At 49.4% G+C, this 23222-nt stretch overlaps 2 protein-coding genes across 3 annotated transcripts in view; one reads left to right on the top strand and one right to left on the bottom strand.

The window, feature by feature from the left end:
• The window catches only part of ORMDL3 (ORMDL sphingolipid biosynthesis regulator 3), a 44338-nt gene that overhangs the window by 681 nt on the left and 20435 nt on the right, over window positions 1–23222 (top strand). The window lies entirely within an intron of this gene.
• GSDMA (gasdermin A) lies at window positions 1647–10199 on the bottom strand (the record flags this gene model as incomplete). Of its 2 annotated transcripts, XM_081028867.1 has the most annotated exons (11): window positions 1647–2250; window positions 2761–2834; window positions 3548–3662; window positions 4143–4297; window positions 4996–5016; window positions 5551–5577; window positions 5976–6023; window positions 6526–6622; window positions 7425–7590; window positions 9615–9795; window positions 9983–10199. In XM_081028867.1, 11 exons carry the CDS (start codon window positions 10194–10196, stop codon window positions 2008–2010), a joined length of 1341 nt encoding a protein of 446 aa, XP_080884993.1. In that variant the 3' UTR covers window positions 1647–2007. The 2 variants fall into 2 exon arrangements, with proteins under 2 accessions (XP_080884993.1, XP_080884992.1); XM_081028866.1 differs by lacking the exons at window positions 4996–5016; window positions 5551–5577 and having other exon boundaries at window positions 4143–4345; window positions 9983–10196.

The raw sequence follows: 23222 nt of genomic DNA, 5'->3' as shown, positions 1-23222 counted from the left end.
TAGTGTACCTAAGGAGAGCCTGAGAATCCCCCAGGGGCAGGAAATTAGACCAGAAATCCTCAGAAATCTTGTCCACTTATTTTACAAAGGAATACTCCAGTGATGCTTCAGGAGGATACGTGTTCCAATTTATTTATTTATTTACTTATTTATTTACTTACTTATTTATTTATTTATTTAAAGGAGGGCTCAGCTCACAGGGGCCCATGTCTGGAATGAACTGGCAACCTTGGTATTATCAACACCACACTCTAACCAACTGAGCTAAGCGGCCACCCCATGTTCCTGTTTTTAAAGAAAAAACAAAAACTTGCCTCTTGGAACTTTTCTCTCTTGCACAAGTGGAAGTCCTGAGTTTTAGACTAGCTCAGGCCCACCAAAGACAGTCTAGCTCTGTTGTAAGGTCCCAGAGGGCATAGAATATATTTTGACTATATTCCCCTTTATATTTATGTATAGAAAGGAAATTCTTTGTATTGCCCTTTTCATACTGTTGCACCAAATAGCTCCTTGCATGAAGCAGCCTCTTGCTCAATGGAAAAATGTGTGCTCCAGTTTTAGGGAACATGCCTTGACCCATTCTCCCTAATTATCTCCCTTCCCCTTAGGGCTGGGATAACAGGACTTTTGAATCATCACTGGGATAAACTCATTAAAGCCTTTTCATAATGTGGTATCTGTAATTGAGGCTGAAGGTGGGCGACAATGGTAAAGGAAGAAAACAGATGAGCTTTGTTGTTCATCCTTATGAAGTGACCCTTCTGGATAGTTAGGGTGTTAGCTCACCTCTTTAATACGTTTACATCATAAAAGAAAAGCAATCACGTCAGCAAGTAACTAGCTAATATGTCCTTGAGCAATAGAGTGAGGCCTTAGGAGATGCCCCAGAATGAGGGAGGATGGCTTAACACAAGGCCTTTGGCAATTGGTCATGAATTCTTGGTGTGTGCGGAAACTACTAACCGAGGCAGGGGGTGGCTACGAAGGGGGCGAGTCTGACTTCTGGGACCAAAAACCTTGGAGAAATTATTCCATCCATAAAGCTATTTTAAAAGAGATTGGTGAAAGATGTTAAAACCCAGCTTTGGACAGAGGAGGATGGTATAAACTTAGACGTTTTATGAGATTGCAATATCCCTATTAGCAGGACCATATGCCAAGCCTACACACATCACTTCCTCCCACAACCAACCTGAATTGAGGGCAGAAAAGGGAAAGGTGAAATCAGAGGATAACATCACAATTTGTTTTCAAAAGTTTTGGGTCAGTCTTATTTTGGGGTACCATTTTTTAAAGACCTATTTGCATCTTCTATTCAGTAAACTTGAAAGTTGTCTTACTCTTGTTTTGGGCTTGTACCATGTATCTCTACTCGCTCACCCCAAGTCCAGAGGACCCCAAAGGCTCCTCTTGAAAGACAAGCTGCTGTGATGATCTTTTCACTTTAGAATCTAGAGTCCACATTCTACAGCCCCAGTTCTCTGAGCATGTTCCAGCTCCCACCCCAGGTGCTGGCCTGAGGACAGTATAATAATATTCATGTTTATAGATCTATATGTAGTATGATAATGTCTCTTTTCTTTTCTGGCACAACTTAAGAATTACCTTATGATAGATTCTTTAAAGAAAAACACAAAAAGACATTTCATCAAAAGTGAAATAATATTTTCCATTAATTCCAGTAAAGCTTGATTTTTGGAAGCATGAACAGGAGGTATTGGGACAGGAAATTAATTGATTTTGGTTTTGTTGAAATGCTTCATAGTTTTAAAAGTTTGAGTTTTCAAAGTTTGAGTATTTCTACTTTCAGAGGATTGAAGCATCAGCATATAGGCTTAGGGGGTGGTGGGAGATACAGAGGCACCAGTAGAAATTGGTCTTGGAGGATCAGCTAGGGTTTCCATCATCCTCAGCCTGGTGGCTCTGAAATGCCCTGGGATGTTAAGGACACAGCATAATGAGGTAGGGAAGTTATTAGGGAAGCAGGAGGCTGATGGAAAAGGCAAGTTAGGAATCCTTGGTCAGCAACTGCAGGAAGGAGAGGCCAGCATAAAGGGCACAGAGGTGGGGAAGGGTATCTGGGTCCCACGTGTACTGGGGGCCTGATCTCTGCACTTCCAAGCCACTCAGCCCCACTAGGGCCTCAGTAAGGATCAGGTCCTCTTCCCCAAGAGAGGAGAGCAGGTCAGGTTGCAGGGGGAAAACACCCTCTTTATCCTGTAGAAAATTCTGTTCCATTGTGCTCTCCACCTGGAAGGAACCAAAATAGCATGAAAAGAAAGAACTGGAAACCTCTCCTCCTTTGTCCTAACTCATAAAACCCATAAATATGGCTACCTTTCTCTTTTATAACTCCTTTCATCACAACCCCATCTAAGCCTATAATAACGTGTGCAGTGGGCAGCATGTTTATTTTTAGCCCCATTTTATAAAGGAGTGAATTGAGGCAGACGCAGAAACATTAAAAGATTTGCTCACATCACTTGACTAGAAATAAGCAAAGCCAGAGTTTTCTGTCTCTTCTCCCAATATCATGCTGAAAAACCCAGATAATTGCCCAGAAATTTACTCTTCTATCTCGAGTTGTGAAATAGCGAAAAGGAAGAAACATGGAGAGAAACAAGAAGTGGGCGTGAGCTTCTGGGATAAAACAGAGGACCTCTAGGCTAGTCCTATCCTTAATCTAAATTTCTATCTTTCCACTGGTTCTAGCTGACTCCCTTCCAAACTCTCCCGGGTATGCGCCGTTATTTTTCTCACAAGCTTTAGTTGCACAGGTAGGATCTTTTTCTCCATGGATTTTACCAGCAGCTTCTGTTGGGCTTCATTTAACTCTGGAGAAAAAAAGCAGAGAAAGAGATGTGTGTTGTTGGTGCAAGGGGACTACAGATTCCAAATGGGTACACTTCCAGACTTGCAGCATTAATGAATTCATACATTTGCAATCGTGGTTGAATGCTTGCTCTGTACCAGGCATCTTTGCTAGGTGTGTTAGGTAAAAATCGTACTCCCTTCGCTCAAGGAACTTGCAGTCTAGTGGAGGAGAAAAAGGAACGTGCAAATACAATACAGGGTATTAAGGGAGCCATGGCTGAGGGGTCTACTTTGGTCTTGGTGTTTGAGGGCAAGCTTCTTAAGGGAAAGAAAACATCTCAGTTTATACTTGAAGGACCAGAGAGTTCTTCTGTGTGGGGGAATGTTTCATGTAGAAGGAAGAAAAGAATTCAGGGGTAAGATCAGAAGATGTCACCCTCTGAAATGAAAGCTAACAAATATCGATACGAAAGTGCTGAGCTTAGCTATATGTTGAAGTTTTCAATGTGTGGCTGATAAAACTAGGGTTACATCTCAACTTCTATAGCAAGACTAGTCCATCTTCTCAGACTATCCAGTGTGACCGGTGCATCCTAAGGAATGAAACCAATTTTTTATAATGTAGATATAAACTACTTAACTGTGGTATAATTTGCCTGGCATTCATTCTTTCATTCATTCATTCAGTGATTCATTCCTGTCACTGGTATATAAATGAATACTCCCTACTTACCTGTCAGGGCTCCAAGGAAATAGAGAATGGCACCCATAGCCTCCTTTGATAATAGGACATCTTTGGGGAGTGCCTCCAGTGTCACTTCATGTCCTTTGTCTAGAGCCCCTTCGAGCTGTGGGGAAAGGCGGGTGACTATTTAAGATGACACAGGTAGGGGGCCCAGCGTGGTGTCTGACACATAACCATCCCTTGACACGTGTTAACTTTCTCCCATTTCCTCATTTCTTTTTCAACACATCAAGTCCTGAAAATACTGGATTCCTGCATTCCTTGGTCCCTGAGCCTTGGACTCGGGAAGGGAAAGCTTCCAGCCCCCTTCCAAGAGAGGGTCCTGCTGGCCTGCTACCTCCCTCTGTCCCTCAGGAGAGAGCATGTCCCTTGGGGGAGTCTCCGCAGGGATGAGGGGGTAGCGGTGGCCGGGCAGCCTGGAGAACACCTGGCCAGCCTTGGGGAAGGCATCTGCCGTCAGTTCCCCTGGCCACAGACCACCGCCTGCCAGTGTCGGATCACCCAACCAGCTGTAAGGCCCACACCCGCCTCCACCCAGAACCTTCCTTCTCCCATTCTCCCCCTACTTCCACTGGGACCTCACCGAGAGCTCCAGGTCTTCTAGCTCCTTTTTCTTCCCTAGGAGTTTGCTGAGGGAGGTGAGCAGGGAGCTTTGCCCCACACGGCTCAGCTTCTCCACTTCTTGGGTCTCTCTTTGAATCTCTTCTTTCAGTGTCCTGAAGTCATTGTGCACCTCCCCTATGGGGACAGTTAATGTGGCAAACAAACCGCCCTCCACCTGGCACCCTCCCCATTCAGTCGGCATTCTCCCTGAAGGCTCCCTCATGCAGCCTTTCTCAGGTCTCATGCTCTGCTCCCAGCTTGAGCGAGGCCTTTCTTGTTTTCTTGACCCAGGGACACAGTGATGAAGTTATCCATCAGCTCTGACTTGAGCGGTTCGTGCGTGCGTGCGTGTGTGCGTGTGCAGGGGAGGTTAGGAGTGAGGAGGTGCGCCACCCCCAGTGTCATCTCAGCCAGCAGTCCATTCTCCCTGAGCTCCCAGGCCCCATCCTGGGTCAGCAGATGGTTGACTTCCCTTTCGCCAAGACTACGGCTAAAAGTTGAGAAGGAAGGTCTGTATGCCCTTCTCCCGAGTTAGTGGACAAAGAAGAATAACTCTGGCGACTGAGTGAAGGCCAGCATGAGACTGCTCCAGAGAGCCGTGGGTCTGTGTCCAGGATGTGGGTAGATCAGGATGGCTTGAGCCTTAGCCTGACCCTCTAGGGACCTGGCGGCCTAGGAATACTTCCAGCCTGCGTTGGAGAGAGTGGCCTCCTGGGAGCAGTGCCAATCTCCAGGACCTGGGACTCAGCATGTGTCTTCCCTTCCCTCCACCCCAGTGTTTCCCTCACTGCCTCCAAGCCCACGTCTTGGGAGAAACTCACAAAATTCCTTACCAATATCAGATGCCTTGATAACTGAGGGGGGAAAAACAACAACAAAGGACGTTAAGAATGTAATCCTCTAAAACAGTAGCATACCCAGGGCATGAAGCATTAATGGGGGTTCAGAAATTGGTCCTGTCTCCTGGGATGTCCCAATAAGCTTAAGGATACTCTTGCCCCATTCGTGAGAGGCAGGAATGGGTCAGGAGAGAAGCTAAGGCAATGAGAAAAGGGGCACCTGGACTGAATTGTCAACACTGTGACTCAGAGACTCCTGCCCCAGGCGCTGGGTGGTGGCATTGCACGTGTGTGTAACAGGTTATAGCTTCTAAGGTCCTCAAGGACAGAGGTGTGTGGCATCAGACCACATGGCCATCTTGTCCGGAGACTCCCTCTTCACTGTGTTTCCCTAAGCTATTGGAATTTCTGCCACATTGCAGGGACACCTGTTGGCTGAGATCTGCTCTGCCATGTCCCCTGGCGGTCCCACGGAGAAGAGAAGACAAAGATTGGACTTTTAACATTCTGAGTCAAAACAGTCACGGTGAAATGACAGGAAATACTTACAGATGAACTTCTCCTCTTCTGGCTTTTCTGAAGACAGAAACAAGGCACACATGTCAGCATAAAACCTATGTGTGCCTTTTTATCTAGCGCGGTTATCAAGGCAGCGTTATCAGTGAGCACATGGGGACTATGTTAGCTCAGCGGCCCCCGCAGTTTGGGCACACACTGTCTCCAAGTCTTGTTTCTGCTTCCAGCTGTGCCTTTTGGTCTCTGCCTTTCTGTTTCTCTGTCTCTCTTGGGTGGTATTTATATGCCTCTATCTGTCTTTCCTAAAGTAAAGGATACATATTTTTAGGGACTTGGGAAACAAAACCAGGGGCTCCTTGGGAAAGGATGGTATGCGCTCTTAGAGGGTACAGGGAGTTAGCAGATAATGTCAGGGGTAGGACAGAAGATGTGGGGAGCCAGGAAGCAATCTCACTTACCTCCGGGAGGGAAGGTTTGCATGTTGTCATTGTAGATGTATGGAATTTCTGTAAGGAGCAAGAGAGGGGAGAGCAGGACTCTTAACAGCGGCGCCACCTTTCCTTCTCTAGTCTCAAGTCTAGCAGCTCTGTGAAGGGCTAGGGCCCTGCCCTCAAATGCCGCCCCTAGTCTGCAGCTCCTCCTTTATTGCTGGTAGTAACCCTTTCTTCCTCTGTAAATCCTTTCATATGATAGCACTATTTTCTCTCTTGCGTCCGAGTACGGGTGTCTGTGTCTGTTTTCTCCATTGGCCACAGACTTTCGGAAGCAGAGGCTGTGTTTGTTCTCTCCGTTCCTCTCCCCCCAGCTAACAAGGCCTGACACACAGGAGACGCTCAGCCTCAGGAGTCCCTCCACTCCCTCTGCAGAGCAGCCTCTGCTGTTCTGTCTCCGGCCGCTGGACCACAATTCAAACATGCTCCTTCACTCGCCACAGAGGGGACCAGGTTGCCTTAGTATTGGTGCGGGTAATTCTGGTCCTGAAGGGAGAACATGCCGGTGTCTGCTTACCCCACTCATTCTTGCCCTTGACCATCAGCTGTCTCACTCGAAAGGCCAGGATGCAGCCTTTCGGGATGGTGATAGCCTCCTTGTGGTTTATGGATCCCTAGGATTAGACAGGGAGGATTTGTGACTCTGCAGAGATCCCAAGAATGAGACATTGGGAGTGGGGGTGGGGGTGCAAGGGGAGGGTCAGGCCTGAGAACCTCTGGGGAGACCAGAAGTTGGGAACCCTTCAGTGGTGTCCCTTATCGCCTTTGCACCTGGTCCAGACTCCATGGAGTCAGTTTCAAAGCTCTTCTGCCCATTTCCGCTGATCATCCCTCTGACCATCTGTATCTCTCTTCCTGGATCAGACACATGAAGGAACTGGGCAGACCTGCTCCATTACCTGCCATCCCACCTCAGAGCTTCCACCGAGGTCCTGGTTCCTTCTTCCTCTTTGCTATCCGTCCCATGCTCACCTCTTTTAAGAAGCCTTCCATGACTAACCCCTCCTCCTAGTTCCAACTCATCCCTTGAATATTTATATAAATTGATAGGTATGTAGAGCATTACTTATTTATATTGAATTTGCCAAGCCCGTGTTTTGTGGGCTTTAACCTATGTGTCTCCTCCATGAGACAGAACTTTCTAAGAACAAGGATGTCTCTCCTGTAGATTGGGAGCACCATGAGGAAAACCGCACGACTATGAGTTTCCCTTGCCTGCAAGTTCCCTGGGGCACTGGGCACCATGGACCAGAGAGAGGATTTGTGTCTGGCTAGCTGGGGCCTGAGTCTTGAAGAGCAGGGCTAAAGTGTGGGATTTTTTACAGCATCCTGGCTGGGCACTGATGGGGCAAAGTTCATGCCGCCTCTGAGGAGAGGCTGAATGTGTGTCTCTGTGTATGTGTGTTCGAACCAAACCTGTAGCCCCAACGGTGCAAAGAACGGGAGGGAGAAGCCACCCTCTGCCTTGCCGGCTCTCTCCAGAGTGACCTCGTGCACGGTCTCCACCACCTCCATCACCACATATAGGTTCTCTCCTCGAGCATGCATCTCCTTCAGGAACGGATGCTCTGCTGCCAGCTTCCTGGGCAGGAGAAACATAAGGGAATAATCCAGAGCTTCTCCCGCCTGGGCCAGGGCCTTCTCTTTTCTCTGTCGTTCCCAGGAGCTAGACACGGTGGGAAAGAGTGAGGACTCTGGAGAAACCCAGATCTCCGCTTCATGGCAGGGCAGCTTCTCTCAGACTTAGGGCCTCATCTATAACATGAGGATGATAAACCTACCGCCAGGGTGTTGAGAGAGAGACGTAGCACCTGGCCCAGAACAGGGCCTTGTAGTTGCTGCTTTCTCCATTTTCCCTTGGCTCCAGGGTGGATTCTCCTCCCTTTCCTCCATTTCTTAGCCTTGTTCATCTCTTCTGGAGTCTTTTGTCTCCATCTCTTATCCTCTCTCTTGCTTATATTATATAAGATCTGGTCTTACATTATAGTCAAATAAGACCAAGCCTTATATTAATTTTTGCTCCAAAAGACGCATGAGAGCTGATTACCCGGCTAGGTCTTATTTTCGGGGAAACATGGTACCAATTTGTACTTCCTAATCCCTTCACCTTTTTCATCCAGCCTCCTAACTCCCTCCCATCTAGGAACCATCAGTTTACTCTCTGTATCTATGAGTCTGTTTCTGTTTGTTTATTTTGTTCTTTAGAATTCACAGATGAGTGCAATCATATAGTATTTGTCTCTCTCTGTCTGCCTTATTTCACTTAGCATAATACCCTCTAGGTCCATCCCTGTTGTCACATATCAGCTTCATCTTTGACAAAACCCACTCCTTCACCCTGTAATTAGCTGCCAAGTCCAGTTCGTTCTGCCCTTCCAGAGGCCTGGCACCCACTCCTCCCTTTTCATTCTGACTGCTGTCTCCAACTCAGCTCCTCATTTTATGTCTCTGAGGGACGTGGGACAGTGTCTCGCCCGGTCTGCCGGCTTAGAACCTCCGTCCCTCGCTCTCCATCTGACCAGAAATCATGCCACACATCAGAGCATGGTCAGGGTCTCCCTGGTGCTACGGAATAGTTGCATCTCCTTGACCGGAGCGCCTGGGTCCCCCATGATCTGGGCCCACCCTACATTCCCCACTTGTTCCACTCAGACCTTTTCTGCTCCTGCCAAGCCGGCTATTCATAGTTCCTATAGGTTTTGGGATTTCTCACCTGTGTGCTTTAGTAATGCCCTTCTTCCGGCCCTGCATGTCCAATTTCTACTCATCTTTCAAGGCCTAGCTTGTGGGCTGCCTCCTCTGTGAAGTCTGTCCTCATTTCCCTAGCCAGAAGTCCCGGGACTTGCCACAAAACTCAGACAAACCCCTCCTGGCGCACTTAGCACTTCTAGTTACTGTTGTACATTTTCTTCACACTCCTAGATCACAAGTTTCTTGGACCAAGATATTCTAGTGCACTCCAGCACCTAGTAGGGTGCTTTGCACTCAGTGAGGGTATACGAATATTTACTGGATGACTTCCAAGCACCCCAGGCCTTCCTTCCTGCACCCGCAGCCCTCATCTCCTTCCAACCACTACTTAACTACTTAAAAGTCGGTTCCCCTGTCAAGCCAAACATCTGAGGTGCCCAGCATTGGCATGGCATCTACCACGCCCCTTGTGCTGCTGGAGCAGCATTCCCCAGGGCTGCCCAGTGTGTGACAGGGCTGAAGGCTTCCTATCTGGGAGCAGAATGCTGTGCTCAAGTCACAATGGGGAGCAGTTAAGACCCCTTCCCTTGTTAGTGTATTCCATAGTCACAGGGTCGGGAGAAACCCTAGAGATTTTCATCTGACCCCATCATTTTTCAGAAAACAAAACTGAGGTCCCGAGAGAAATGACTTTTGCAAAGTCACACGGCCAGTTAATGTGAATACACGCATCCTCGTGTGTGTGACAGTGGGGACGTGACACCAGAGTAGTGGAAGGATGGGGGGAGAGGTTAGGAAAAGGCCTAGAGGCGCCCACAAGTCAAAAGGGTCATCTTCACGAGCTCCCAGTGGTGACCTTTAACTCAGGGCCCACTCCACCCATCCTGGTCGCCTCCCAGCCCTGCCCAGTCTCACCGCTCCTGGTGCAAGGTCTCCAGGGCCTTGGGAGCCACACTAAGCGTCTGGACCTCCAGGGTGCTGTTCCGAGACAGCCCTGCAGTCCCTGTCACCTTGACTGTCCTTGGCATATCCACCTGTCCCTCCACTCGGGCATCCAGCATGTTCTTAAAAGCAAATTTCCCAGAGTCTGTCGGATCTGCAGGAGGGAGAAGAGGAAAGAGGCTGGGCTGAGGCATCTGTGCTTCTCCCTGCACCTCCGGGAGAACTCTGGGCTACATGACACCTAACCACCTCTGGGCGGAGGGAGCTTCGGGGTCCTCGTCCGTTGCAGGCTGGTGCGAGGCCCCCATCCCGCAGGACCCAACCCCACACCCGAGGCTGACCTGAAGGTGAGCTGCCTGGTTCGAGCACATCCAGGAGGGTGTAGTCTGTGCGCACGTACCGGGCGCCCCAGAAGAGCGTGCTCTTCCTTTTCCTCAGCACCAGGCAGAAGGGGTGGAAGCGCTTGAAGTCTATGAGGCTTTCAAGGGGTGTCAGGTCCCCTCGAGGGTTTAGCTGTTTAGTCAGAGCCCGGGTGACATTTTCAAACATGGTCATTGTCTCTGTGGGGGAAAGGAAACAGGAGAGTAACCAGTTGGGAGACCAGGACATGGTAAGGCTCCTGCAGAGAGAGCTCATCCAGCTCTTGGTGGGTGGATGGGTGGGGCACCCTGAAGGATTCCCGGATTCTCGGAATGTCAGAGCTGAAAAGAACCATTTTATGATAAGGAAACGAGGCCCCGAGATCTGAGACAATTTGCCGGAAGCCGCACGGCTGGCTAGAGAAGCCGGACCTGTTCTTTCTTTGTCAAGGGCTCTTTTCTCACTCCACACTCATTTTCTTCACGGACTTGGAGCCCGGCTAGAGCATTTCATTAGCAATGGGAGTAAAGCTCTTCTCACACAGCTATGCCTACCTCATCTTCCCAGAGAACCGTGCCAGCCCAAACCCAGGGACACCAGGGGAGGGAAGCAGGAGGGCCTGGGAAGGCAGTTGCCCTTTTTTGGGGGAGGGTCACTTCCTTGACCCGACTTCCCCTTTGCCCTCCTCCTGGCTGCTGGAGGTGGGGACTCACTGCCCTCAGGTCCTGCCCAGTAGCTCAGGCATTTCACTGCTCCTCCTTGTGCTCCCCCTCTGCTTACAATACCCCGCTTCCAATCCAGAGAATCCCTGGTTCATCCTTTAAGACTCAATTCGAGTCACCTCCTCTGTGACTTCTTCTCTTATCCTTTCAGACAGCAAGTGACTCCACCCCGTGTCCCCCAAACACTTTGTACCTACCCTTCTAAAACACCTGCTGCCTCGCGTTATGATCTGTTCACCTGACTCGCTTGCCTACTCGACTGTGACCGCCCAGAGGCCAGGAAATGGGCCTTATTCATCTCTGTAGAATCAGCACCAGGCACAGTGCCTGGCGCAGACTTGGAGCTTGGCAAATGTGTGCAGAAAGAATGAATGAACAGATGAATGAATGCATGTGGCGCTGGGAGTCATATGCTGGGGTGAGAGGGCCCTGGAGAATGTGAGGCCTGCAAAAGTCTGAGGTTCAGAGTCTCGGGTCTCTGCGTTTGAAGTTCAAGTCCAGGTGCTCTGGCTGGAGGGGCCAGCTAGTATAGCCGGATTATCCTCGTGGGTGGAAGAGGGCACACCAGCTGGCCTGGAACTGCCTCACCTCCCCTGTAGGCACCTCAGAGAATCAGGGAAGCAGGAGGCGTGAGCACAGATGTATGGGGCTGTTCTGCTAGCCACATAAGCTCCCCTCCTTACTAGGAGAGCCCGGATGGGACAGGACAACCCCCTGGGGCCAGCCAGATTCACTGGGCAGGGCTTGGGCGACTGCAGTCTCCTCCTCACCACAGAGGTACTCACAGGGCCACTTCTCCATTCTCTACCCAAGGCCAATCAGGCTACCTACCCGGGCGGTAGGTAGGGACTCCTAGGCCCTTTTTGACCCACCCCCTGCCTTCTCCACTGCCATCAAGCTCTTACCAGGGAGCGGTGCTAGGTCCTGTCCTGCAGCTCTGTCTGGGGTGAGGGCCCAGGGCTCACTCGGTGTGTAGGTTGAGAGGGTGACTGTCTCTTACCAGGACAGGCTGCCGCTTTATGCCTTTGTGGAGGCAAGGATGTAGGTAGGCTTCTAGGGACCCCGCCTGCCCCAGTGACCCCACCCTTGTCCTGCTCCACTTCCGGGAGAACAGCATCAACCTGTTCCATGTGGGCCCTGCCCCAGGCCCTGAGGGGGTGGAGAGCTGCCAGGCAGGTGCCAGCGTGGGTTGGGGAGTCAAGGCCAGAGAGAAGTGGCGACCGAAGTTTGGTTTGATGGGCTGAGAGGAGAGGAAGGAAGACACCTTTGGGAGAGGGGCTGGAGAGAGAGAGAGAAAGAGAGAGAGAGAGCGAGAGAGAGAGAGAGAGAGGAGGGAAGGCATCTCTGTTCTGTCATCATCATGGTCGTCAGGAAGCATCTAGGATTCATGATGAGGACGCAGGGGTATGATAAGGGCATAAGAAATCCTGTGTGTCTGCATAGTCCAGCAGAAAGCAGAGCAGCTAAAAAGTTGCCCTTTGTCTTTCTGCTTGTCAGCCTGTATATTAGTACCTCACTGTTTTAGCTGCATTTACGTATCTATGGCACTGCTAGAAGCATAGTTTGTGTAGGCAGAGATGGTTTCTTGTTGTTTCAGCATCTCTGCTCCTCATGGAACATTGTACATACACATACACACATATATGTGGGCAGAGGCATATGGAGTTAGTGGAAAACCCAAAGTGCATGTCTACCGTGGGAATTCAGACATCGCACCATAAGTCACTCAGATCCTGCTCCTAAGTCCTGGCCTGGAAGTTAATTTAAAGGGGACTTTGCCTACATGGTCAGGTCTATAGATGACAATTCAAGACATTTACAGGCCAGGGTCCTCCAGTGTTGGGACATGTGTCTGTGCATATGCGTGTACAACCTGACTACAACTGAGCCTTCACACTCTCACCTCTGCTTCACCATCGAAAATGGAATACAATCTTGAAAGCCATGAGGAGTTAGGTCTGTCCTGGAGGTTTTTCTGAGGGGCTGGTGGTGAATGGGGAGATTAGACTACACCACATTCAATAAAACTCCCCTCAAGCTTCATTACTCCACCTTTGTCCCCAAATTCTCACCCAATATGACAGCTCCTCCTATGTCTTAAAACAAGACCTTGCCCTTGCTGGGTCTCTGGTCCCAGCCCCCTATCTTTTTGCTCACCTCCCTTCCCACCCCAGGCCCTTCTTTTGCAGCTCTGTAATACTTTCTCGTTCGATGGCCCGAACCATTACATCGACCAAACATTCCTCCTCCTTAGGAGAGGCACAGCTGAGAGCTTGGGCACATGACAAGGTTGTCATCCGTCATTTGGTCCCCCTCCCAGGTGCTACCCACATATGTGGAATGTGTTTCTGTGTAATATCCTTCCCATCTGTAAGTTTTCCTGGTTCTTCCCGGATTTCTGCCTCTTCCCCTCTGTATCTCTGAATCAGTACCTTGCTGTGACATCACTGCAATCCGGCATCTAGTCCTGGGCCGTGTACTCTCCCATCCCTTAGCTCCAGGGTAGGTGGTCTCACTCCCTACTCTCTCATCAGCCCACCATTGCCTCAGTCCCACTTTTGGAGGCTTTTTCCTGGTGTTCACCCTCCACCCACTGGCTTCACGCCAAGATTTCCAGTCCAGTTCACCTTCCAAATATCTAGAGAACCGTGGTTTCAAGAAGCCACACATGTATCTGCTCTGAGGACCCCAGAAATACATCTGGCCGGAAGTCCATCTTTCCTCTGACCCAGAAAACTTGCTCCTTTCGTTTCTCTTGCCCTCCTTCATTAACTCTGAACTCTACCAGACCTGTCCTCAGTCTCTTTGTCCTGCCCCACCCCACCTCCCCCACATTGAACTATCTCCAAACCGCCTAATGGTGTTCCTAGCAGGAGGCTTCGAGGGTTCAAGACAGAGAAGAAATAAGGGCTTGAGGGGGTCAGCCAGGTTAAAGGTCTTGTGTTTTTGGAATAAAAATACCCGTGTCAGGCTTGTTCCTGTGCTGCTCCTGCCACTCATCCAGGAAACCCTACTTTTTGTCACATACTCCCCACCCTCATAGTCTTAGGGAAAGGCCACAGAACCCCTTTAGGGTCCAGACGCTCCTTCTCCTTAGAGTCTTGGTTTATGTTCAGGGGAATCTGGGACATAATTTAAATTGCACTAGAAGAGATTTAAGTTTGATACGTAAGAACTCTTCAGGTCCATTGAAAGTCCTGAAACCTGAGGCTAGGTGGCGAATGGTGCTGATGCAGGCGGCAGGCTTTGCTCTCTATCTCCCTCTGGTGGTCAATCAAAGGAGGTGATGGGCGATAATCACCCCGGAGGTGCGCTCCAAGATTGTGATTTGTGCTTGGTTGCTCGATGGGCATCAGGAAACAGAATTGACTTAGGGGAGGAAGCCCCAGCCACCCACTTGTTCTCTGGGAACCTGAATGTCTCTCTGACCCACAATGCTCTTCAGGCATTGCAAACAGACACAGACATTGGGACAGAACATTATTTCCTTACCCGTTTTCCTTTTTATTATTGTTGATTTTCTCCTCAGGAAGGGGCCAAAGAGGAAAGAGAGAAGAGTAGGCTACTGGAGTTCCGAAGGGTGGAACGCACTGATCCTGGCAAGAACGGGAAGAAGCTGGCACTTGGGATTCACGAGGTCAGGGACAGGGTTCAGTAACATGCTTGTAGGATATGGAGCCCACTTGTAGGGTGTGGGATGGCTGGAGCATTTGGGGGAAGTGACCCCATGTACAGACATAACGCGTACTTCCAAACCTTCTCTGCATGAAAGGAAGAGGGATAGTTAAGGAGGAAGACAGGCTGGAATGTGGGTGTGACGGTGAAAGGGCAGGAAGAACACACCCCAAGGGTGTTGAGTTTTTATATCTCCCCTGGGAAATTGGAAGTTTGGGGTGCAGATTGCAGACTGTGAGCTATACTTCCACAAGTGAACTATACTTCTTTTCTGAACAAAGGAAAATCCCTAGACTCCTTTCTTATCCCCTGAAAAACTGAGGTTTCTTCCCAAATTAACTTTGGAGCCCCAGACATCTCCAGACTCCGGGCTGAGCAGGCACTGTTCAACATCTTGTGACACGTATTCAACTTGAAGTTGTGCTGAAGAACTGAAGTGCTGAAAGTAATTGTTCAGCCTGAGGCACGTCAAACAGCGTCAGACTTGAAGATGTCAGGCCTCGCTGCCCCCAGCCCTCCATTGACAATTCCTCTATGCCTCAGGCTGAAGACACAGCTGGAGCAGGTGTTGGAGCTCCTGTCTACGTCATGGCTTTGCTCCTCAATTATGACTGCCAGGCTCTCCTGATAGGACAAAGCCCCCAGATCCTTCTTAAAGAGATGGAATCCCAGATGGAGCCTTTGAAGCTCTGCCTCCAAGAACACATGGAACTGAAGTGTCTCTCCATTTCATCAGCTTCCTCAGGCTGTGCCATGCCCCACTCTGCTTTCCTTAGCCCTGATTGGGGACAGCCAGGTGTTGTTGGCCAGCCCCTGAAAGAAGGAGAGGGCGGCATAGGGCACAAAGTGGTCACAGGCATTGGACTCCCACATACAGAGGGGTCCATCCCCTTGTATGTCAAGGCTGCAGAGTCACCAGGGCCTGGATCACCTTCAGTTTCTCACTCAGAAGCCTCTGCCCAGCTTGAAGGGAAGACAGAAGAGCACTGCCTCCCTCTTGAAGGCATGCTCTCCATCTGCACAGTAGAGAATAAACATCGTAGGATGCTTTGCTTTGGGGCAGCCACCAACTTCAGAGGTGGTCTCCAGTAAAAATTTAAATTTCAGCCCCCATCCTTGACCCCTCTGCCCATGAGTGCTAGAGTCAAGCAGGAATGGGCACGGATTAAGAATCTGGAGACCTGAGTTCTGTAGAGAGCTCTGTTGGGAACCTGCTGTGTGGCCCTGGAGAAGTGCTCTCTGGGCCAGTGTTCATTCCTGAGCCAGGAGCTAGACCTGAATGAGCTCCTGCATCCCCTCTAGTGGTCAAACATAATGTTACCCTACTTGTCTTTCCTCACACCTATCCTGCAACTCAGGGAAAGAACCCTTTCTCCATGGACATGGCCAGCAATTGCTGTTGCTCCTCACTCAGCTCTGCAGAGGGTAGGAAAAGAAGATACAGGGAGGGACAAGGGCATACTGTCTCTTCCTTTAGTAAGGCAGCTCTGCGAGCTGGGGCTAACTTGTGTATATGCATGTGTGTGTGTTGGGGGACAGCAGATTCACTATTTCCCTTCTACGAGAGGATGAGAGAAGATTCCTGGAAAGATATATTCCATTTTTGGGAAATAAAGATGGGAGTAGGTGGGTGCGCATCTTTTGCTTTTTCCTCAGAGAAGGGGACAATAGGATTTGGATTCTGATTCACTTTGCCTGTGGTTTGATATCCGAGCTGGCTTCCTGGGCGTGCGACCTGTCGTGTTGCTCATGGTGCCATACTTGGTTTAATGCTCTGCTGTTGCTATCGTGAATAATAATTCTTAATAATTGTTTAGCAAGCGGCCCTGTATTTTCCTTTGTACTGGAACCCAGAGATTATGTTGCGGGTCCTGGTTGGTACCACTGGGCCTAACACAGTAGGCCTATCAGGCCCAGTAGGGACTGACCCCATCCCCACTCTGGGCTCTCACCATGGAGACCCGCCAGCAGGTAGAGAATGTAGCCAGCTGGTTGAATTTGCTAAAAGTTTCTTGCTGTCATTCGAGGGCTGTGTCCCTGGCTGGGCACCAAGGATTCGCTGAACCACTGGCTCACTAAGATCCACTTGACAGAGATAGGAGTAATCCAGTTAGAGAGACAAGGAGCTCCCTGAGGGTGACGGAGCGGGTCTCCCCGCTCAGAGTGGGGACTCCCTCAGGGCAGGGGTCCAGTCTCTCCAACAGCCTAAATAAGCCTCCCTTGAGTGGACGCGTGGGCTGAGATCTTACTGGAGGAGGCAGGTCACGCCCCATCCAGCCACACTCGGCCCCAAGATGACCCAACCCCTCCCCTAGCCGTCTTAAGCCCCGCCTCTGGCACCCTAAGTCGTGCCACCACTGTCGCCGGCTCTTACAGTCTGGCCCTCACTACTTTGGCACGGCCCCCAAGTTCCCCAACTTCGCCCCAGGCGACCTCGCCCCGCCCCCAGTCGTCTTAAGCCCCGCCTCTAGCCCCCGCAGTCCAGCAGTCAACACTCCAACCTTCTCCAGATCTCCTCACTCAGTCCCGGGCCACCCGCAATCCTGCCCCCCGCCATGCCCCCGCCCCACGCCCCGCCCCACTGTGTCCTCCAACTTCAGCAGCATCCGCGTCTGACGCGGCTGCGCCAGTCCTTCTCTTAGCTGGGAGGTCGGCTGTTCTGGGGTCAGGCCCTTCAGCGCCAGCAGCTCCTCCGCTTCAGCCTGCAGCGCCCCAAACTGCGTGGGCTCCCGGGGGCCAGCTCAGGCCCTGACTGAGCTTTGGGTACAGGACAGTGGTGACCAGGATTTAACTCACTCCGCCTGTTTTCACATGACTTCACCCAGCGAGTCCCTTACCACAGGTACAGGGGCCCCCTTCTGGGGCTTGCCGTCCTGTGACCTCCCTCAAGTATCCTTTCCTAGGGAAAGATGATCAGGACAGAATCTGGTGTGGGATGCCCTGGGAGCTCAACTTACAGTATTTTCCAAAAGGCATTGAGGATACTGCAGAGGGGAAAGGGACACGTCTGTCACCATAGCAAATGGAGAGACCGAGCACCAGACTTGCATGGGGAGGCTGGTGGCAGGGAGAGGACACCCAAGAAATCCGTGGCTGGGATCCCATACATCACCATGTCCTGCCAAAGTCTGAGGGACTCCTCTGCAGCCCACCTGTCATCACACCTAGATTTGGAGAAGGGACTCGGCTTGAGTTCCTCACTTGACATGTTTCTTTCTTTTGTGTCTTTGTGTCCCTCTTGCCTTCATAGACTTTTTCCACCCTTTCGCCGCCCCATCACATTATGGGGTGGGGAAGAGGACAAGAGTCCTTCAGCTTCTTTCACCTTTGGAAGGAAACATTTTCAGCTTCTGCTCCTTGAATGGGAGGATTTCTGTGGGGGCCAAAAATGGGGCACTGGCTGTCACTGACACCCAACTCCTTGCCTTCCCTGGTTGGTTCCCCTACCACATAATGTGGCCTCTGGGAGTGGGAGGAGTGATGGGAGGTGCACACATTAGGGAGCCACACAGAAGGGGTTGGGAGGGGTCCAGGAAGGGGTTGAGGTCACCAGCTGGTTATGGGGGCAGACCCTAAAGAGGAATGGAAATCCCCCACCTCCCAGATTTCAACTTGACTCCAAAGGCTGGGAGGCATGGGATGGACCCTGGGCTGTCTGCCTCCCCTCCTCTCCCTCATATTCCACCCAGCGCCCTTAGCTATTCTCTCCAGTGATGATGGCTTGAGGCAGGTTGATGGAGGTGTTGGAACTGAGAGAGCCCTGGGGAAAGAGACAGGTGGTTTAGGGGGTGGGGGTTTGGAGAGAAATGAAGAGAGGGGAACTTGGCAGAGGATGGGAAAACTCTGGCAGCGGTTGGAGCTTCAAGAGGAAAGCACCTGGGTTTTGCTCACAGATTCACCACCAAGTAGCTGGTGAACCACTGGACTTTTCCCAGGTAGTTTCCTAAACACTGTGAAGTGGGAATTGTAATAGCAATTTAGCCTACCTCACAGGACACGTGTGAGACAATAGATGGAAAAGTCCTTAGAAACGAATGGTATTATAAAAGATGAAAACCCCATTATTAGGGGAACTGGATGAGAGGCAGGTATGGATGAGAGAGGTACATTAGGATGCCCTAATGACAGGCAAGGATGCAGGAGAGATTCCAGGACTGTGGGAGGGAAGGAGTGGGGGCAAGCATGTTATGTATGGGGATGGGGCAGAGAAAACATCTGGGAGATTCCCAACTTCGACCCTCCAGCAGTGAGGAGGGGAACGGCATGTCCCATCCAGTCTTGCCCCCCTTCTCCAGGGTGGCTTCCTTTAGTGTCTCCACAGCCTGAGTCACCATGTACAGGTTCTCCCGACTGCTGAAGCTTCTTCGGTTTCCTGTGGTGGGTGGGGTAGGGTCCTCTTCCTGTCCATGTCCTCCTCCCTCAGTTGCATCCGTGGGTCTACCATTGTCTCTCCCTGGGCCTCCCTCAGTCCATTCTCTTGGAAGGGGAGTGCGTGTGTATGTCCCAGAGGACAGAGGCCCTGTGGCTTCTAGTGCTGGTTCTTCCTTGACTCCCTGTGTGACCTCAGATAACTCACCATCCCCCTCTGAGCCCTTTTGTAAAATGAAGATCCCTGCCAGCTCTCACAGCCTGTGCAGCTTTGGGTTGGGCGTGCCCTTGGTGCCAGCCCCTCTCGGGCCTGGAATCCTCATCCTGCCTCCCCATCCCACTCTGCAGCTCACCTCTTCTTAGGTTTCTCAGATCATTCACAATACTGAGGGTTTTTAAAAACTTTTTATTAAAAATATAGCTAACATACAATATTATATGAACTTCAGGGACACACCATAATTGTTCAACATTTATAGACCTAAAGAAGTGATCACCATGTCCAGCAACCATCTGACACCACACTGTGCCACCACACTATTATTGACTATATTCCCCATGCTGTACGTTACATCCCCATGACTTGTTTTTCACCTGGAAATTTGGATCACTTATTGCCCTTAACTTCCCCCCCCTTTTTAATTTTTCAATTACAGTTGACATTCAATATTATTTTATGTTAATTTCAGGGGTACAGCATAGTGGTTAGACATTTATATAATTTAAGAAGTGATCCCCTGGCTAGTCTAGTACCCACCTGGCACTATACATAGTTATTCCCATATTGACTACATTTCCTATGCTGTACCCTACATCTCCATGACTATTTTGTAACTACCAGTTTGTACTTCTTAACCCCTTCATCTTTATCATCCTGCCCCCCCATGCTCCCCACCTATCACCCCAACAAATCTAGTACCCATCTGACACCATACATAGTTATTACAATATTATTGACTATATTCCTTGTGCTGTACCTGACATCCCCATGATTACTGTGTAACAACCAATTTGTACTTCTTAATCCCCTCCCCTTTTTTCACCCACACCCCAATCCCCCTCCAATCTGGCAACCATCAAAATGTATTATGAGTTTGTTTCTGTTTTGTTTGTTTGTTTATTTTGTTCTTTAGGTTCCACATATAAGTGAAATCACATTGCGTCTGTCTGACATACTCCAGTCAGCACAATACCCTCCAGGTCTAGCCATGCCACCATAGAGAACTGGAACCCATTCCCTTCCATGGCTGAGCAATATTCCACTGTATATATGTACCACCTCCTCTTTACCTGTTCTTTCATCGACAGACACCAGGCTGCCTCCACATCTTGGCCATTGTAAACTATGCTGCAATGAACATATGGCTGCACATGTCCCCTCGAAGTAGCGTTTGGGTTTCTTTGGATAAATACCCAGAAGTGCGATTACTGGGTCTTTATTTGTCTCTTGTTATAGTTTTTGTCTTGAAGTCTATTTTGTCTGGTATAAGTATGACTACCCCAGCTTTTTTGTTTGTTTGTTTCCATTTTCATGAAATATCTTTTTTCCATCTCTTTACTTTCTGTGTTTCAATCTGAAGTGATTCTCTTGTAGGCAGCCTATGTAAGGGTCTTGTTTTCTTACCCATTTGGCCCTCCTATGTCTTTTGATGTCTATTAATCCATTTACATTGAAGGTAATTGTTGATAGATATGCAGTTATTGCCATTTTATTATTTATAATTTTGATCTTTTTTTTACACCCCTGTCTTAAAGAAGTCCCCCTAACATTCCTTATAATACTGGTTTGGTGGTGAGGAACTCCTTTAGCTTTTTCTTGTCTGGGAAGCTCTTTATCTGTCCTTTGATTTTAAATGATAGCTTTGCTGGGTAGAGTAGTCTTGGTTGTAGGTCCTTCTTTTCATCGCTTTGAGTACGTCCTGCCAATCCCCTCTGGCCTGCAAAGTTTCTGTTGAGAAATCAGCTGACAATCTTATGGGAGCTCCCTTATAAGTTACTAGTTGCCTTTCTCTTGCTGCTTTTAGGATTCTCTCTTTGTCTTTAACCTTTGCCATTTTCATTATAATGTGTCTTGGTGAGGGCCTGTTTGGGTTCATCTTGTTTGGGGCTCTGTGTTTCCTGGGCTTGACAATTAAGTTCATGAACTCATCCTATAAAAAGTGTTACATACCTCGTTGCTGACTATCACTATGGTCACCTTTTAAGTACTCCCCTTGGGAAGCTATGCACCAACGCAAGTGCCTAGTCCACCCTTCAAAGCAATTTTGGAACTCTTTTTCTGGAATGGCCATCAGAGCTGTCGTCGTATTACCCTTGCTGTCCTGAATGTCATCAAAATGTATTCCTTTCAATCTTTTCTTTATCTTTGGGTAAAGGAAGAAGTCATTGGGGGCCAGATCAGGTGAATAGGAAGGGTGTTCCAATACAGTTGTTTGTTTACTGGCTAAAAACTCCCTCACAGACAGTGCCACGTGAGCTGGTGCATTGTCGTGATGCAAGAGCCATGAATTGTTGGCAAAAAGTTGAGGTCGTCTAACTTTCTCATGCTATCTTTTCAGCACTTCCAAATAGTCAACTTGGTTAATTGTTTGTCCAGTTTGTACAAATTCATAATGAATAATCCCTCTGATAAAAAAAGGTGAGCAACATCATTGCAACAAGTTCGCAAACTTAATTGTCAGACCTCGTATGTCTATTTCCTTCACTGAGTTAGGAAAGTTTACAGTAATTATTTCCTCAAATAGGTTCTCAGTCCTTTGCTTTCTCTCTTCTCCTTCTGGTGCCCCTATGAAGCAAATGTTGTAACAATTGATGTTGTCCCAGAGGTCTCTTAAACTATCCTCATTTTGTTGGATTCTTTTTCTTTTTGCTGTTCCGATTGGGTGTTTTCTGCTACTTTATCTTACAAATCGCTGATTCTATCCTCTACTTCATCTAGTCTGCTGGTGATTCCTTCTAGTGCATTCTTATTTCAATTATTGTACTTTTTACTTCTCACTGGTTCTTTTTTATGGTTTCTGTGTCCTTTTTTATGCTTGCTACCTCTTTGTTGAAGTTCTCACTGAGTTCCTTGAGCATCCTTATAACCGTTGTTTTGAAGTCTGTCTCTGGTAGGTTGTTTGCCTCCATTTCATTTGGTTCTTTTTCTGGAGTTTCCTCCTCTTCTTTTATTTGGGATGCATTTCTTTGTTTCCTCATTTTGGCTGCCTCCTTGTGTTTGTTCTATGTATGAGGTAGGTCTGCTATGTCTCCCAGTCTTGGCTGAGTGGCCTCATGTAGTAGGTGCCCTGTGGGGCCCTGGCACAGTCTCCCTGGTCACCTGCTCCAGGAGTGTCCCTTGTGAGGGTTGTGTGTGCCCTCCTGTTATAGTTGAGCTTTCATTGCTATTGGTACATCAGTGGATAGGATTGACTCTTAGTCTGATTGGCTGTGGGGTTTGGCCATGTCCTCAGCTTATGGGACTGCTGTGTGAGGGGCTTATCCCAGTGAGTGGGATTTGCCCCAGCAGGCTCTGGTGCCTGTTGAGACTTCCCTTTGTGTATGCTGCCTGTGTAGCTAATTGGGTGGTGCTCTGCGGTGGTCTGAAGCCAACCTCCAGGTATATTGGTTCTGGGGCCTCTCGGGAGGGGATCTGGTGCAGGCCTAGGTCACCCACTGCCTGTGACCAGCCGGGGAGTACTTGGTAGGAGCTGCCAAGTGATCTGTGGTTTTTCGCTGCCTGTGTTAAACCTGAGGCATGTGGGAGAGGCCATGCTGTGAACTGAGGATGGCTGCCTACGGTACCAGGCCTGGGGTAGCTCTGCAAAAAGCAAAGACACTTGCTGACCACCTGCCAGAGCCCTGCTGCTACTTACTGGCTCCCTTAAAGTTTAGCCACTGATAAAGCCTCATGCAGTATGCGAGTTGGGTGAGGCAGAGTTTCAGGGAGTCACTAGAGTGGAAAGAGTTGTGCTCACCAGGTTAATGTACATTCTGGTTTGGGGCCAGTACTGAGCTTAGAGCTACTCAGGAAAAGTCTCAGAGTACATCGATGCCAGTTGTCACCCTCCTGGATCCTGTGGACTCTAATAGTTTTCAAAGAAAGAGTGCAATGTGGGCGGGGCTGGCTGCTCTCAGAGAAAGTGTCTCTGGGGTTGGGGGAGTTGGGTGGGGCAGGGTCCCAGTGAGTCAGCAGGGAGGAGACCTGGAACTCACCATACCAATGAGATTCAGATTCGGCCAGAAGTGTAGGGGGTAGGCTGAACACATTGAAGATGGTGGCCATCTGCCTGGCTGCATGAGAGAAGGACCCCATACAGGGAAATTGGCGACTGTCCTCCAATCCTGGCCTCAAAGCCAAGTACCTTAGTCTGCTCCCCGTATGCCTCTGATGGCCTCCGAGTCATCGTTCCTCCACTGGAGACCAAGGTGAGTGCCTACAAGTGAGTGAGTCTGTGTGTGGACCATTTAAGAAGAT

The sequence above is a fragment of the Rhinolophus hipposideros genome, assembly GCF_964194185.1.
Source record: "Rhinolophus hipposideros genome assembly, chromosome: 20".
NCBI lineage: Eukaryota > Metazoa > Chordata > Mammalia > Chiroptera > Rhinolophidae > Rhinolophus > Rhinolophus hipposideros.
This window is presented reverse-complemented; position numbering and strand designations above follow the sequence as displayed.